Source organism: Alosa pseudoharengus, unplaced genomic scaffold (assembly GCF_046254945.1).
Source record: "Alosa pseudoharengus isolate Yale_2024_CS ecotype anadromous, Long Island Sound unplaced genomic scaffold, YU_APseudo_1.1 YU_APseudo_1.1_scf_12, whole genome shotgun sequence".
Lineage (NCBI taxonomy): Eukaryota > Metazoa > Chordata > Actinopteri > Clupeiformes > Clupeidae > Alosa > Alosa pseudoharengus.
In genome coordinates, this window is record NW_027468587.1 from 29,638,051 (window position 1) to 29,653,067 (window position 15,017).

The 15,017-nt window shown below is 41.5% G+C and overlaps 2 protein-coding genes across 7 annotated transcripts in view; both read right to left on the reverse strand.

Annotated features, from left to right (window-relative positions):
• arhgap33 (Rho GTPase activating protein 33) overlaps window positions 1-3,562 on the reverse strand; it is a 53,731-nt gene extending 50,169 nt beyond the window's left edge. For 3 of the 6 annotated variants that reach the window (XM_076280740.1, XM_076280739.1, XM_076280736.1), the window contains exon 1: window positions 1,732-3,116. In XM_076280740.1, coding sequence (XP_076136855.1) covers window positions 1,732-1,737 — 6 coding nt within the window. In that variant the 5' untranslated portion in view covers window positions 1,738-3,116. Of the gene's footprint in view, window positions 1-1,731; window positions 3,118-3,168 lie in introns of those variants that run through there. The other 3 variants (XM_076280737.1, XM_076280735.1, XM_076280741.1) reach the window with 3 other exon arrangements.
• Window positions 3,563-3,648: 86 nt separating this feature from the next.
• Window positions 3,649-12,410, reverse strand: rbm42 (RNA binding motif protein 42). The gene is made up of 11 exons (XM_076280742.1): window positions 12,277-12,410; window positions 11,985-12,057; window positions 11,371-11,506; window positions 9,006-9,072; window positions 7,897-7,962; window positions 7,578-7,768; window positions 7,011-7,196; window positions 6,578-6,760; window positions 5,581-5,698; window positions 5,009-5,203; window positions 3,649-4,412 (listed from the first exon to the last, which is right to left on the reverse strand). The coding sequence occupies exons 2-11, from the start codon at window positions 12,038-12,040 to the stop codon at window positions 4,300-4,302; spliced, it is 1,311 nt and encodes a 436-aa protein (XP_076136857.1). The 5' UTR covers window positions 12,041-12,057; window positions 12,277-12,410; the 3' UTR covers window positions 3,649-4,299.
• Between the last annotated feature and the right edge of the window lie 2,607 nt (window positions 12,411-15,017).

The window sequence follows — 15,017 nt, forward strand, 5'->3', positions numbered from 1 at the left end:
ACAGTAAGTTATGCTGAAACCACCCCATATCTACAAAATGTCTTAATATTATAATGAAGACATTTTATTACAAGGAAAAAGACCTTTTAGATTTGCTTGCAAAACACAGGTCTGTTATGAGAGTATGCGTGATAACACATTGGGCCTTTTGAGGTCCTTCGTAAATGATCATTTCAAGGCCAAACTTTAGTTCACCCTCTAAGATGGCAGATGTCGTCACAGGGTGCAGTGTGAAACCCTGACTGACTCAGTATTTGTCTTTACTGACTGCTCTGCACCTCAGGCACCAAAGTTAAGCAGGTGAGCATGAGGTATGGTATCAGTGGAAGCATGACTAATCACAATACCAAGAACAAGACAGCTCATAACCATGACCGTTCACCTTTACGGAGAAAGATGGGACCCCCCCCGCGGGCTATCCACACCCTCAAGAGCCATCATGTGACCACGTTTTAGTTTGGTTCAGTATTAAGCAGTGTCTCCTGCTAACTCGCTTTCCTACATTTCTTAATAATTATTTAAAAAATAATACCACATGTGCTCGGCTGATGAGGCCATCTGATGTGTTCTTTTCAGTAGGACAAGGCCTGTAGGCTAGATGTGTTTGTCTAGTGAACCGTTTCTATCCCTTCCACCTGTCTATGCAAAGCATGCCCTGGGCAAACACTTGGAACAGGAAATGCGCACACCATGGCTGTAGCCATGAATATATCTAACTACATTCCCAAGATGTAATGCAGCATTGAGCACTATCAGTATAAGCAAAAGTTACAGTATTAGGAAAGGTTCACCAGAGCAACGACTCCCAAATGAGTAACCCAACATTGTAAAACAAAGTTACTCAGAACCTCCTTTATCCACCATTATTATTATTATTATTATTATTATTATTATATGTTCTCATATGATTGAGTAGACATACATTATATTATTTTCTTATATGTTCTTGTGTACAAGAAGACACAACCTTCTTTCAGGCCTAGACAGAAACTGACGAGTGAGATCATTTTGTTGAGCCTTTATTGCAACAGGATAGCCTTACCGTCAACACACCTCTCATGAATGACCTAAGGCGCGTTAGGCAAACAATGACCGTAACGGCTGGGACACATGAGTACATGACTGCAACAGCCAACGACGTCAAATAAAAACGGATTTATGCCAGATGTATAAGTGCAGCAAAGTTGCGCATATATTCGCGTTCAACGTCAAGGATGAGTGGCTCACCTCACCAATGAATCCCTGATCATCGTGGACAACAACGCCTTTCGCGCGTGAAGGGAGGGGCACGGTGTACATGAGGTTTGCTCCCAAACTTCATGGTTTATTCCAGCGTTAACGTTACTCGAGACAACTACATTGTTTAGATCTGTAGAAGTGCGTTCGTTCGAGTAATATTTCAATCTCAATACCAGGGCTGGTCACTGACCAGCGCTGTGTCCGTGTAGCTCATGGCAACAAGGGACATCAGCATCTGGGAAGGCACGGTTGGCTATCCAAGCCTAATGATAACGTAGCTACATGTAAAACTGTGCTTGGCAACAGCACTAGCGATACCGTTAGCTAGTCAACTACCAGAGTCCAAACTATCATTAGTCATCTTTATTGCCTCAATGAGAGTGGGTTAAAAGAGACAGACCTATGCACAACGTTAATGAATATGTAGCAGCAATGAAAGGGATTTCATGGTAAAGAAGTAGCTCATGGTAGCGATTAAGCCACACGACTCACCACCATTCCGATATCCAGGTTCGAGGGATGAGACTGGGGTTTGGAGAACTCCGTCTTCAAATCTCTCCCAGTTCCGAGTTTTTCTGAATAATTATTCTCGACGACTCCTTGGTCGTGTGTTTTAGTTTGCCCACTTGAATCTTGGGCAGTTGTTCTCACATTGTAAATGTTCCAATTATGGTAGAAATCAGTGTGACAATTATCTATCAGACAACTCTGAAACAAGGGGATCGCTCTGCTGACTACCCCTTGAACAGAAGCAGCGAGGAGGAGGGACGCAGCTAAAGAAAGGGGGTGGCTTGTTCAGTTGTTAGGTTAACAACACGTTCCCATTCATCGGCTTACATACCCTCTCTAACATATGGCTAACGTGTATACTCTGCAATTAAGCGCTATAACATATATTCAAATAAATGTAATCCATCATAGGTGTTCATCGTTTCCATCGTGATGTGTCTACACGCCATGTGCAGCCCTCAGATTAGCCACCCTCAACAAACCAGTCCTCAGCCTCGTCCCTGTTTAAAAGAGAATACTCTGGGCGCTTTCGCCATAACTAACGCGTAGCGTGGGGAAACAAAAGCAATGCGAGGGCCACGAAGACCTACTAAAATCATGTCTGTCATTTGAATTCTCTAGCTCGTCACCTAATATATTCACCCTCAACAGTGGTGATGATTCTACGACAACGGATAGACTATGGCTACTAATACTGTTCCTACTTCTCTAATACAGCTCCCCTATTTTAACATGAACGCACCCATTGAGGTGCCCCCGCTGGACAAAAGGTATAAAAAAAACATGGGGATGAACGGAGACGTGGGTTAAGGTTGCGGGCTCTTTCAAAGTAGTCACCACACATAAGACGGCACAGCCACAAAGAAAGTAAGGTTTTGCGAAATAGTGTCTTTCAACCTGTTTAATGGCTACGTGAGTTAGGTTTGTATTCTCACCATACATCACATTAGAGTGTTGATGTTCGTATTTTATTCGCCGCTCATCATCCTATTACTTTCCTAGACATCCCCCTAATCCATAATACGGTTTAACATGTCGCGATCTGTCACAGGATCTTTGTATATCACACGAAAGCAAGCCCACCCTAGCCCTGAAAATGCTTTCGCGCTGCATTCATGATGACCGACAAATGCGGCTAGACTAAGATAGCCTACATTTTAAGAAAGCCATTCAGAATGTATAATATTATTAGGGAAGGCTACCTCAACTCTAGATGTAACTGTAACAGATAATTTATCAATTTATTTCCATATGTGTATGGAATTAGAACTCACGAGTTGAATGCATAGCATATTTTCCAAATTAGCCAGTTAATTTGGTCCATCGTGTGCACAGATTATTCCATAAAATTGAAGGCCTACATAGACTTAAACATTTTCGGCCTTTACCAGGGATGAAATAATAATCAAGGCAACGTACCCGTGCCTCGTCTCTGCATGTCCTATGTCCAAGTGGGTTACACATGGGGACTCATTTAAAGAAGTGGGAGTTTTATCAGACAAAAGAAGAAGTTATTGTGCAGAATGCATGTCAGACCGGGTTGACGGGGATGTGCGTATTTCCACGGAAACAAGGAAATGAGAATATTCTAATCTGAGGAATGTCTTCTCAAACACAACATCACAGCTGTCAATTAGACAACTGTTTTACTCGTTATGTAATGTAGAACACATTCATAAGTGAAATAGCTAGTGATATCTCAAAGATACAGGCCCATAAACCAGACATAACAGCTCCCAATCAAAAAGGCCTACATACACTGCTGGCTGAAGTCGGCCTGCAGGTCTCTTGAAGGACACAATGGCTCTGAACGCAATAGGCCACCTGCACCACCTAGTGGTGATTTCCTAAACCAATACTACCAAAACTGCTAATCATCAAAAGACATGCCCAGGTAAAGCCATTTCAGGGTTTTATTTGAAATGTTGGATGGTTGGATGGTTCTAACATTACACAAAACAATGCCATAGGGCTCTTGTTGTAGGTGGTTTATCACTTACTTAGAGTTAACTTACCCAGGTGTCACTAAACCATGCCATTTGAATACCCCCTGTACAGAACAAACTCACATTAACCCTTTCTCAACAACTGATTTCACATAGCTTCTTGAGATGACATTAAAAACCTGATCAGTATCAGAACACCCATCAGTACTAAGACAGAAAGTAAGCTGCCAATCTAGAACAATCTAATTCCAAAACAAAAACAATTCTATACTAACAATGAGAGCATTCTAGATTATGCAATTCACAGACCAGGGTCATTTTAAAAAAAAAAAGGGGGGGGGGGGGGGGGGGGAAAGGACATGGCCCATACAGAGTCAGGTCTTCCAGACAGCACTACATTTCTAATCCATCATGCTGCTTGGAAGAGCAGAGGTGTTCCAACACACACTACTGTCCATGTGGAGAAGGGTTCTTGCCACGCATGGATCCTCTTTGTGGGCTTAGGTGATGTCCTGTATACACAACTGAACACACACACACACACACTCACACGCGCGCACAACAACAAACACACACACTCCCATACAAATAAGATGTAATGTCTTCATCTGAGTCCAAGTTTTTTCTTCTCCTTCTGTTTTTTCCGCACCACTTCCATGTTTCTGTCTTTCCACATGCTCTTGCGTAGCTTGATCGGCCTGCTACCTACATACTTTCCTTTGAAACAAACAAAAAAGCAATACAATGACATTGACATCATGCAACAATACTTTGATGAAAAGAAGAAAGCCAGTAAAAATAATTGCATCCTAAAATACAAAAGATTTTAAAGAATTTTAAGGAGACTGCCCTTCTGTCTTGTAAAGAGGGCAACAATTTGGGGTTGCTGTTCTAATGCTACTCCTGAACATACACCTGAGGCCTTCGAAAGTTGTTTAGACAAAGCTGGTTACGGTCATCTACCTGTATTTACAGCCTACTACTGCACTGCTTTTGATGCTCCAGCAATAGCATTGTAGCATGTAACAATTACACCTTAAAATAAAAGCTTCATCTCTCATTGGCATAGCTCACCCAAAACGTCTGGAATAACATACACTTATATTATTATATATAACTTTGGGAAGCACATCAGCAAGTGTTCCAAGCAGTCACTTTTAAACACACTGGGCAGTCCATTAGACTTTCATAGGCCTAAGTTTGCCAGTGGCGACAACCAGCGCTGCACAAGCCACTTTCTATCAGATAGGACTATTATACACAGCAGACATGCTTCTGTGTTCTTATAGACATCAAAAGGCGGACATCCTCACCATTCATCTCCCTCATAGCGCGCACATAGTCGTTGGGGTCTTTGAAGCTGACGAAGCCGTAGCCCTTTGTTTTGCCCGTGCGTTTGTCCCGCACCACTTTCGCCTTCAGGAAAGACGGGTAGCGGCTGAAGGCTCGTGCCAGGATGTCATCGTTCACCTCGTTACCAAGGTCACCACAAAAGATCCGGAAGTCATCTGAAAGCAGGGTCAGGGAGGAGGTCAAAACTGGCAGATGATGGGAAATGGCGAGTGAGGCAATCGTACACTTCAAATTACGATTGACTGCCTCTGACTTTTGCAGTGGTGCGGTCAGAAACTAATGCTCTGCCGGCTGTTTTATACCATTAGCATTGTGTACAACACTTTATATTTAAGTTTGTTAATTTAGCAGATGCTTTCATCCAAAGCGACTTACAAAATGAAGAATACAGCTACAACACAGAGGAGACCTAAGGCAACTATAAATATTCCTTTTGAGAGGAGACCTTAATTAACAATAACTACTACAACAACTAACCCTAACCCTAACCCTAACCCTAACCCTAACTGAATATTCAGTGCAAATGGAGTACCTGATTCCCATTCTAGTAGACTCTGATCTTCCCAGGAGGTGCCTGCTGCTGTTCGAATACATTTCTTCACCTTCTCCTGTTTTCCTTTCTTCTTCTCCTCCGCATTCCCTTCTGCTGGCTGAATACACAACAAACCCAGTCACTGAACAGGTCCATTTGGGGGTGCAATGTAAACAGGCAAACAAAGCACCAACAAAGCATTTTGACATGCGTTTATAGATCATTTTTAAGGGGGAGGGGGCAGTACAAGTGTAGGCCAGTCCTCATTTCAACTACAAAATAAGATTGAGACCATACCATCATTTATCACCCAGAGAGAAGAAATACTCTTTTCTGATTGGCTGGCGGGGTGGCTTTTAATTCTGAATAACGGGACACCTATGAAGTAGATCTGGTAAAAAAAGTTTAATCCCCGTTCCATATCAATGCTTATGAATGGTAACTATAACAACGATAGTAGGACGACGGTTGAGCCTGGAGGCAGGCTTCGCAACAATGGAATCAACTGTAAACAAGCTAACTGTCCATTCTATCCCTGTTATAGGGCCAACGAAAGTTGTACAACAAGCTGAACTAGTGAGCTTATTTTTAAACGGAACCGCGTGTTTCCTTTGCTTTACAGTGGCAACCGGGTGATAAGCGGGATATCGGCCTTTGAGGTGTGTCCAGTTATACAGAATTAATGGACTCGGGTGGAGGCAACTCCCCTCCACTGCGCGTCAGGGAGTTCTTTGCCCCTCGTCCTCGTCCATTAATTCCGTATAACAGGACACCTCGGCGGCCGTTATCCCTTACTAAATAGAGAGAGCATAAACAGTAGAGAGAGGAGGGCTATGGAACCCTGTGGAATGGAATGCAGTTCAGAAAATCTGGTCCATGAGCCACTGAAATATCAGTCAAAGACTGCAATAGGGTTGCAGTCAGAGCGAAATAGAGCAATTGGACGGACACACAGAAGGGGGTCTGAGAGGAGAGGGACCTGGGAAACACCTCGTACCTCTGTCTGGAGCGGTTCTGGCTCTGGCATGCTCGGCCCGATCACGCTGTCGTCTGTGGCGGATGCCGCCGCTGCTGCTGCTGCTGCTGCTGCTGCTGCCGCCGCCGCCTCCTTCTTAGCCTCCAGCAGCCCCGCCGCCACCGCCGCCGCCTGCTGCTCCGCTACCGACGCAGCCAGCTCCTCCTGGGAGAGAGAGAGAGAGAGAGAGAGAGAGAGAGAGAGAGAGAGAGAGAGAGAGAGAGAGAGAGAGAGAGAGAGAGAGAGAGAAAGAGAGAGAATGGTTATCTATTTGAATGGTTTCAGCTACTGTTTTTTTAATATGCTCTTTTGGTGATTGCTTTGCTTTCACAAGAATATCAATCAATGACCGACCGTCAATCAAAGCAGAGCAAGGGTGTTGAGCGTGGGTGGGTGGGATGGTGTCGCTACTCACCATGCGTGCCTGCCGTTGTGCTCGGAGGTCCTGCCGCTTAGATGTGGGAGGCGCGGAATAGACTGTGGGTGCGGCCTGGATTACGCTGGGGGTTGCTTTGGGTGGCGGCTGAGTCACTGGCCGTGGAGGTGGGGACACCATGGGAGCCATTCCCCCAACCTGCTGGGGAAGAAGACCAGGTCTTCCCTGTGCCATTTCAGAGTCAAAATGCTGTTCATTTGGGATGGTAAAATCATTAAGCTGATTCATTTAAAGTTGAAGCTGCACATACAGGTGCCCTAGCACACCAACTATGTTATTGGAATACACTGTGTCTTCCTTGATAACTTGATTTCTTGCCTTTTCTAAGCAAGAAAAAAAACAAGAAAAAACGTTTTGGTGGGGAGCTACGCAGACACAGGCGATGCAGAACTGAAAAAGGTTCATGGCGGCATAGAGGCAACGGTCTAGCTACTGCATGGAGTGGACACAAGCATAAACTAGGCTTCAGCATCCTGTACATCCACTGTATTCCCAACCCAAAACATTAGAATCTGTCTAGATATAAGACTTCTAGCTGATACTTACAGGAGGCATTGAGGTCATGGAGTTCATGGGTTCCATTGGGGGCCGCATTGGCCCCATGGGCCCCATGGAGTGCTGAGGGGGGCCAGCCATGGGAGGGGCCAGCATCATGGGGGGAGGGGGAGGGGGCCGGGGCAGCGGCGGAGCCATCATTCCCTGAGGTGGGGGTCCACGCATCATTGGCATTCTGTGACCTGAAATACAGTTTGGGGTATTTGCACATTCACTGGCGAAAACTGCTTACAAAAAAAAAAAAACATGAAATAATAAAAAACATGAATAAAGCATGCGCAGGTGCTCCTCAAACCAGCACCACTGTTACCTGGTCTCTGCAGGATGTGTGGTACAAAAGTAGGCCTCATCATAGGGGGAGGTCTGACTGGAGGCACTGCGGAAGTGGAGGCAAAGACAATGAACCTAAGTCTAGTAAAGCTGAAGTAATATGGGTAAATGGGTAAAATGCAAAGGACAAATTTCCTACAAGACAAATAAAGATACTTCAACTATACTACCACTGAAACATGTTTGCACAACTCAGATTTTCAGTCAGATTTTCTGTCAGTCAGCACGTCAGTTAAGTGTTGAGTGTAAAGCCCGTCCCAACTGGTTTCTGTTGCTATGTCCAACAACCTGTAGTTCATAGCTCAATTACAAAATTACAACTGAACAGCAGCCTGTTAACTGTGCTACGGCTTCCCTTGTATGTTTGCCACATACAAGAAGAGTTTGACAGAGAGATAAAAGATACAGATCATGAGAGATAGTGAGCAATGTAATCCAAAGTTTGCTGATTTCTACATTGTCAGTGATCAATAGCTTGGAAGAAAAGATATTCATGACTATCATGTTGGTTATAGGCCTAATGATAATAGTTTTGTATAGTAAACAACATGCCTTCTCTTTAGGCAATGGCAAGCCAAGGAGGATAAAATAGGCTACCATGCAAACGTGAAAGTGAACCTGGGGCGCTTTGTGTTCACTTCAAAGCAAACCGTGCAGAGACTATCTAGTGAGGTGGTCTCGGCACATTTCCATTTAGAGGAGTCTGAGTTTGTTTAAAGTGTTTACATATGCACAATGAGTGAAAAAAATCAATCAAGAGTCATTGATCGAGTTTGTTTAGAAGGCTGAAAGGGAGCAAGTGTGAAAACACCCTTAATCTTACATCAATAAAACTGCTTATCAAGGAGTATATTCAAACTATATAAGGAGACAATTCAAACTCCCTCTAGTAGCATCTGGAAAACTAAATTCACATGCAAAAAACAGGGTATTTCATGACCAGAAAATTGAGTATGCCTAGGGTGCACAGAAGTATACCCAACCCTTAATATAACCTTTTAAGCCCTGTCGTTCTTCCTCAGTCTTCAGTGCATAACTAACATTTCAGTGGTGTGTCATTCATTCAAGGGTGAGAAATGGTGGAGTTACCTGGACCAACAAAGGTAGGGGGAGGTCCAACTAAAGTGGCCGCCCGTGCCTCCAAGCTCTGCTGTACCTAAACAAGACAACATTTAAAAACAGAAGGATTGTCAACACTTTATGTCAATTTGTTTCCAAATTCAGAATTCAGTCAGAATTTGAGTCTGATACTGCTACATTGGGACGTGATTATGGGATGTGCTTCAACGATACAAGGGGAGAAATGCATCTGCACTCAATTGGATAGCCCTAACCAATTAGAGCAATGAAATAGCCGAACACCCGAACCATCCTTCTTCTCAATTAATGCCTTAACATTGTTTCCTGGTCGGTTTTTAAAGTTATTGCGCTATCAATATTTTGTACAGAGCCGGACAGTAACAGAGTACATTTACTTGAGTACAGTACTTTGAGTACAACTTTGAGGGATCTGTACTTTACTCGAGTATCATTTTTGGGGAGTACTCATGACTTTACTCAAGTACATTTGACAGGCAAATATTGTACTCTTTTACTCCACTACATTTCTATCCATAACCGTGAGTACCAGTTACTTCTTCTTCTTCTAAAAAAAAAGAAAATTCTCAGAAACCCTCAATTTGTTGTTTCCCTCTCAAACGTGATTGGATTGTGCAGGCGCCACTGATTGGGACAGCCTATCAGCAATCACCTTCAGCTTTCCGCCAAAGTCAACTCCATGGTCAGATTTAGATAAGAGACGAAACCATGGACGAAACAATGGATGAAGACGCAGCAGGTCCATCCCGGGAATGTGCCAACCTGTGGCCCCACCTCGCCAGACTATTTCAACTTTCTGAACAAGTTAATGATAGTTTTCGCTTCAAGTGTTTCAATGACAAAATAGTATTTTGTATTTGAAATACGTATTTTAAATACATGTATTAGAAATACTGCCCATCCCTGGCAACATGGTAAAAAGATGAAAATGACTTGATTTTACTCCATTTTTCATAACTCCATGTAGGACGTTTATGTACATAAATGTAAGCACTGTGGCAGTAGTAATGCAATATTTTGAAAATGTAGGCTACTCTTGTACTCTTGATACTCAAGTACTTTTAAAAACAAGTACTTCAGTACTTTTACTTAAGTAGGCATCTCACTGTTGTACTTTTACTTGTACTTGAGTAAAATTGAGCAAAGGGTAACTGTACTTTTACTAGTAATAAAGCTGTGTACTCTGTCCGCCTTTGATTTTGTACAACACCCCATAGCAAAATCTAAGACCACGAAACACGTAGCAGGGTAGGCTATTCTGAAAAATTGTTTCCCCTTCTTTGTTTTTAAAAATAATTCTGTTCACACCGATGCTAAAAACAGCTGGGGAAGGATGTAGCAAACTCGAGTAAACAGGTGGCCAATCAGAGATTTTTAAACAAACGAGGGAACAACAGGTCACAATCATAGACTATATAAAATAGGTCACAATGCAAAAACGTGTTTTCCCTTGATTACATGCAAAAGTGAAACCAGTGTTCCCACATATCCACTTTGACCGGAGTTTTCAGAACTAGTTTTCAGTGATAAAACCTCCGTTTTCTTCTAAGTTTGGCTGGCTTCCAGGCTAGCAGAGCTCGGCAATTCACTGACTACTGATACTTCTTACCATAATAGAAAATATTAATATATCAAAATGATGTAGGTCAATTTATAAGTGGTCATGTTTGATCCTCTCTTTTCATAGTTTTGAACACACACACTCACACAAGAAATGAACATGACGATTCTCAGTATTCTCATATAATACAATATATGCCACAGACAGGCATTAACCCAAAGACAAACATTTAGGCAATAACTTTGAATTTGACAAATTGACAGAAAGGATCATGAATCCATCATCACAATGAAAGTATTATGACATTAATTTTAGGTAATATCACCCAGCCTTACTTTGCAGTTCTCAAAACTTCACTAACAATCATAGGAATGTATTTGCTTCAATCATGCCTTAAAGGCAGTCAATAATTGACTAGGAAGTCGTGTCTGTGACTTCTGTTTGTTTATATGTGTTTGTGTATGTGTTTGTTTATGTTTGTGTCATTAGCAGCCGCACAGGTAGCTCACCCCTTTTCAGTATTCCAAGAGAAAATTCATGCAGGATTTTGTTTTTATTTTGCCTCCTTTACTTTTCTTTTTTCAAGTTTTTGGAGCCTGGGCTGCTTACAGAGACCGTTTTTACAGTGTACTACTAGATTAGGCAGCTAGCTGTCTCAAGGAGATGATTGCTGAATGTGACAAAAATGTTATAGCCTTGAAATCACATACGACCGCTGACTGCCTTTAAACCGTTTCGGGTTAGGGGTAGGGGATCCAACACCTGTCTGTACCTGGCACCTTTTTGAGTGCTTACCCGTTGGTAGGTGTTGGTACCAATGATAGGTCTGATCATTGGCATAGCTGGTACAGCAAGGGCGACAGGCATCTCAACTACCGTAGGAGCTCCAGCAGTCACAGCAACTGGGCCTCCCAATACCTCCTGTTCGAACCTGCCACACCACAGTCACACCAGAACACACACATTATGTTGCGATAAGACAGAGATGGAAGTGCATAGTTGGGGTTATCCAAGAGGGCTATTTGTCTGCACGTGAACTTTGACACGTGTCTATTTGTAATTGCTTGACAATTTCAATGTTTTTTACAGGAATGCTGCATTGTCCAATCCAAAGTAAATTATATTCTTCAATTCAATTCAGATTAGATTTTCATGAGGAGATTAAGTCCATCCATAGACATTGGCTGTGCAATGCACTTGCAATACACTCATATTATTTTAAGTGCATGAGTATGCGAATTGGAACACCGTCATTATCATTCAGTGTAATTTTATGTTTCGTCTTTCTGCATCATCATGCAGCATATCGTCAGATGACGCAGCAACAAGCAATGAAACACAAAGCCGGGTTACTAGCCACTACAAACTGGCAGATTAGGCAAAAGTTAGTAAGATTTTTAACCACTCACAGCGCCATTTCCGCCTCCATCTCCTTCAGGCGCTCTTCCCCCGACTTCAGCGCCATTGTGCAAAAAGTAATTCCTAGAAAAATAAAATCTCCGCATTATAAAGCATTTATAGATTAATCGCCGCATTATTAACCATGTATAGATTAACTTTGGATAACTTCGTCAAATAATGAGACACATGACTTTAGAGCGGAAAACCAGCTAATGCTACAGCTGCTATTTCGATGACTTAAAAGAGCGAAATTAAACATTTGGGGTGTTTGGTATCTGTCTGAAAGTATAGAACACTTACCAACGATGCTGACGTTTACAACAATAAAGATCTTGGTAAGTACTATCACTTATTTTGGCTAAATGATTACTGGGTAACTACAAGGGAATGAACCACCAAGACAAACCATCATCCATTGCCTTCGTCGCCTCTTGATGTCGTCAGTGTAGGACCTCGACTTCCTCTACATTTCCCCCACTACGGCTTCAGGAGAACACTAGCCTACCGCCACCTATTGTGTAAAGCGCACAGCACATCTATCTATGACAGCAACGTCTGTCTGTTTGTCTGTCGTGTCAAATTAGAGGGAGAGCAGATAGCTAACAAATGTTCATAAAAAGTCCTGTTGGCAAATTTGAGGAAAAGTCAGTAAAGGGGCTATTTCACACAATTTGAGGGTGCTGAATTCAAATATTTTGTTTACCAAGCTCAATTTTGAGTTTTAAGCTTGCTAATTAGCATAATTCACATACTTTTTGGTTTTGCCATCAGATATCATAGGAATTGCAAAAAATAAGGCATTAATATACTCTTTATGTATCATATATGTTGTGGGACAGGACAGGAATTACCCCAATGACCCTCAAGTAGCAAATGAAAATAAGCTAAAATTAAAATATAAATTGAAATAATAGCTAAAATGCAGTATGACGTTTAGAAGCCAAATAGATTCCTTGATAATAAATTGATAGAATAGTAGGTGACTGCTCATTTTTCTGTAAAAATTACTTACAGTAAGTACAGTTGTCAGTCTTTACAGAGGATTTACACTGTATTTTTTTTTACTGTAAAGGCGACTGTGCTTGCCTAGTTAAAACATTTCACTGGTGCTCTTTCCTATCATTCAAATTTCAGCAATGCAAAAAAAAGTGAAGTGTGTGCATGTTTGAGGGTTGCTGAAGAGTGCTATGGAGATTGCATTATTATAAAAATTATAGACAAGATATCCTTTATAGTGCTACAAAAAGAAACATTCTCCAGTGCATCATTACCGCATATGATGCTGAAAGGGAAGTGGACCTATAGGACAAATCCTCAGCTATGAACTGATTAATGTCCCTGTACTATAGCTATTGCAGATAGCAATGGTTATTTGTGAAGTGGAAATAAGTCTATCCTCACTCAAGTGCTGTCTAGCAATGTGGAATGTCCAGTAGTGATCACTGCAAAAACTGCTCATTCAACACTGGTAACAGATGCTCAAGATCCAGTTATGTCTTTAGGACACCCATCTGACTGCAGCACATTTAAGAAGTATGCAGGAAAGTTTGTAAGAAACTTTTGTGTTGTTATTTGGTATTTGTTATGTGGTAGCAAATGATGTTGACTATCAAAGAAATAGACCTAATGTAGAAATGCACACAGATATTGCAACAGATACGCTCAGGCCAATCCAAACTTTTCTCATCTGTTGTTCCTCGTTGGTGGAACACACTGCCAGTTCCTACAAGGGCAGGGTCATCCCTCTCCATTTTCAAAAAACTGCTGAAGACCCAGCTCTTTAGAGAATATCTGCTTTCATAACACCACTTACAACAAGTCTTGCTGATCCTAGCACTTACCACCCTTCTTGAACTGACACTCAACTGTTTAAAAACAGCACTCACTGATGCACTTACAGTATTCTTACTGTACTCTGCCGTTTTTAAATTGTCCTAAAATTGTTGAGAGAATTGTCAGCCAAATGTAATGTAATGTAATGTAATGTAATGTAATAATGGTGTAGGCCTATCTGATTAAGACCCAAAGAGTGGCTGAAACGTACTTATTAAATAACACTGAGAGCAAAGAAGACTATCTTCACTTTTTTGCCTTTGCAACTGTCAAAGAAATCCCATAAACACAGGAAGCCCTAGGGTATCCTACATCAGATGGCCTAAAGATTAGGGTCTTGTGCATAGCATTAAGTGATTTGCATACAGTAATTTGAACACTGACCTTGATCTAGCCTACTTTGGCTATTTAAAGGTAATTTATTGCCAAAACATCACACAATATAAATGAGCTATAACAAACAATAAAGGACTTAATCACACAAAACTACTATTTTACTGACTACAAAAATAATAATTATGTAGGAAGTTTAGAAGTTTAAAACCCAGAAATAACCAAAAGTGCACCAAATTCAACACAAATGACTCAATACACGTGGAGAAGGCCTGCGTCCTTTCTTTTCCAGATATTTTAGGATTTGGATATTGTTTCAGTATCGAGTATCAAGATATTTATGGCAGGTATTATATCGAAGTCATAATTCTGGTATCGTGACAACACTATGACAGAGCCACTCTGTTTTCTAGATGTTGAGAATCGGAGGCTCTACCACCAACAAGTGATGCGGCTCAATGGCATATTAGAACAGCACATTATCAAGCTCTAGTATGGAGGACAAGCACACATACCAAATCCAGTGTTACTAGAAGTAAAATGTTTTTTACTTGTCGGTTGTTTCTGACAGTAGATGCAGTTCTGCATTAGGCTTATTCCCGCTATCTAAGTTCATATGTACTGTAGGATATATTCTGAGTTGAAGGTTATCTGTGCAATTTGCTATTGTGATGAAATGCATTAAACACCACGAGTGACTCACTATGTTAGCAATAAAAATATGGTTGTGTTTTGATTAGAATTTCCGAGTTTATTACATGTTAACTGTAATCATGTTCCCATTAAATAAGTTAATAAATTATAGTATGGCTTCTTTAATGCTCAAACATGTATTTAGAGAACACCTTTATTTGGTTTTAGTGATTACTTTTGAA

What these genes read in the sequence shown, in the direction of transcription:
- rbm42 (XM_076280742.1), bottom strand. Translation starts at nt 12,040, where the DNA reads ATGGCGCTGAAGTCGGGGGAAGAGCGCCTGAAGGAGATGGAGGCGGAA. An exon ending in CCATGACCTCAATGCCTCCT is followed by an intron (nt 7,197 to 7,577) that starts GTAAGTATCAGC and finishes GAAATGGCACAG; the next exon opens with GGAAGACCTGGTCTTCTTCC. An exon ending in CAGAACCGCTCCAGACAGAG is followed by an intron (nt 5,699 to 6,577) that starts GTACGAGGTGTT and finishes TTGTGTATTCAG; the next exon opens with CCAGCAGAAGGGAATGCGGA.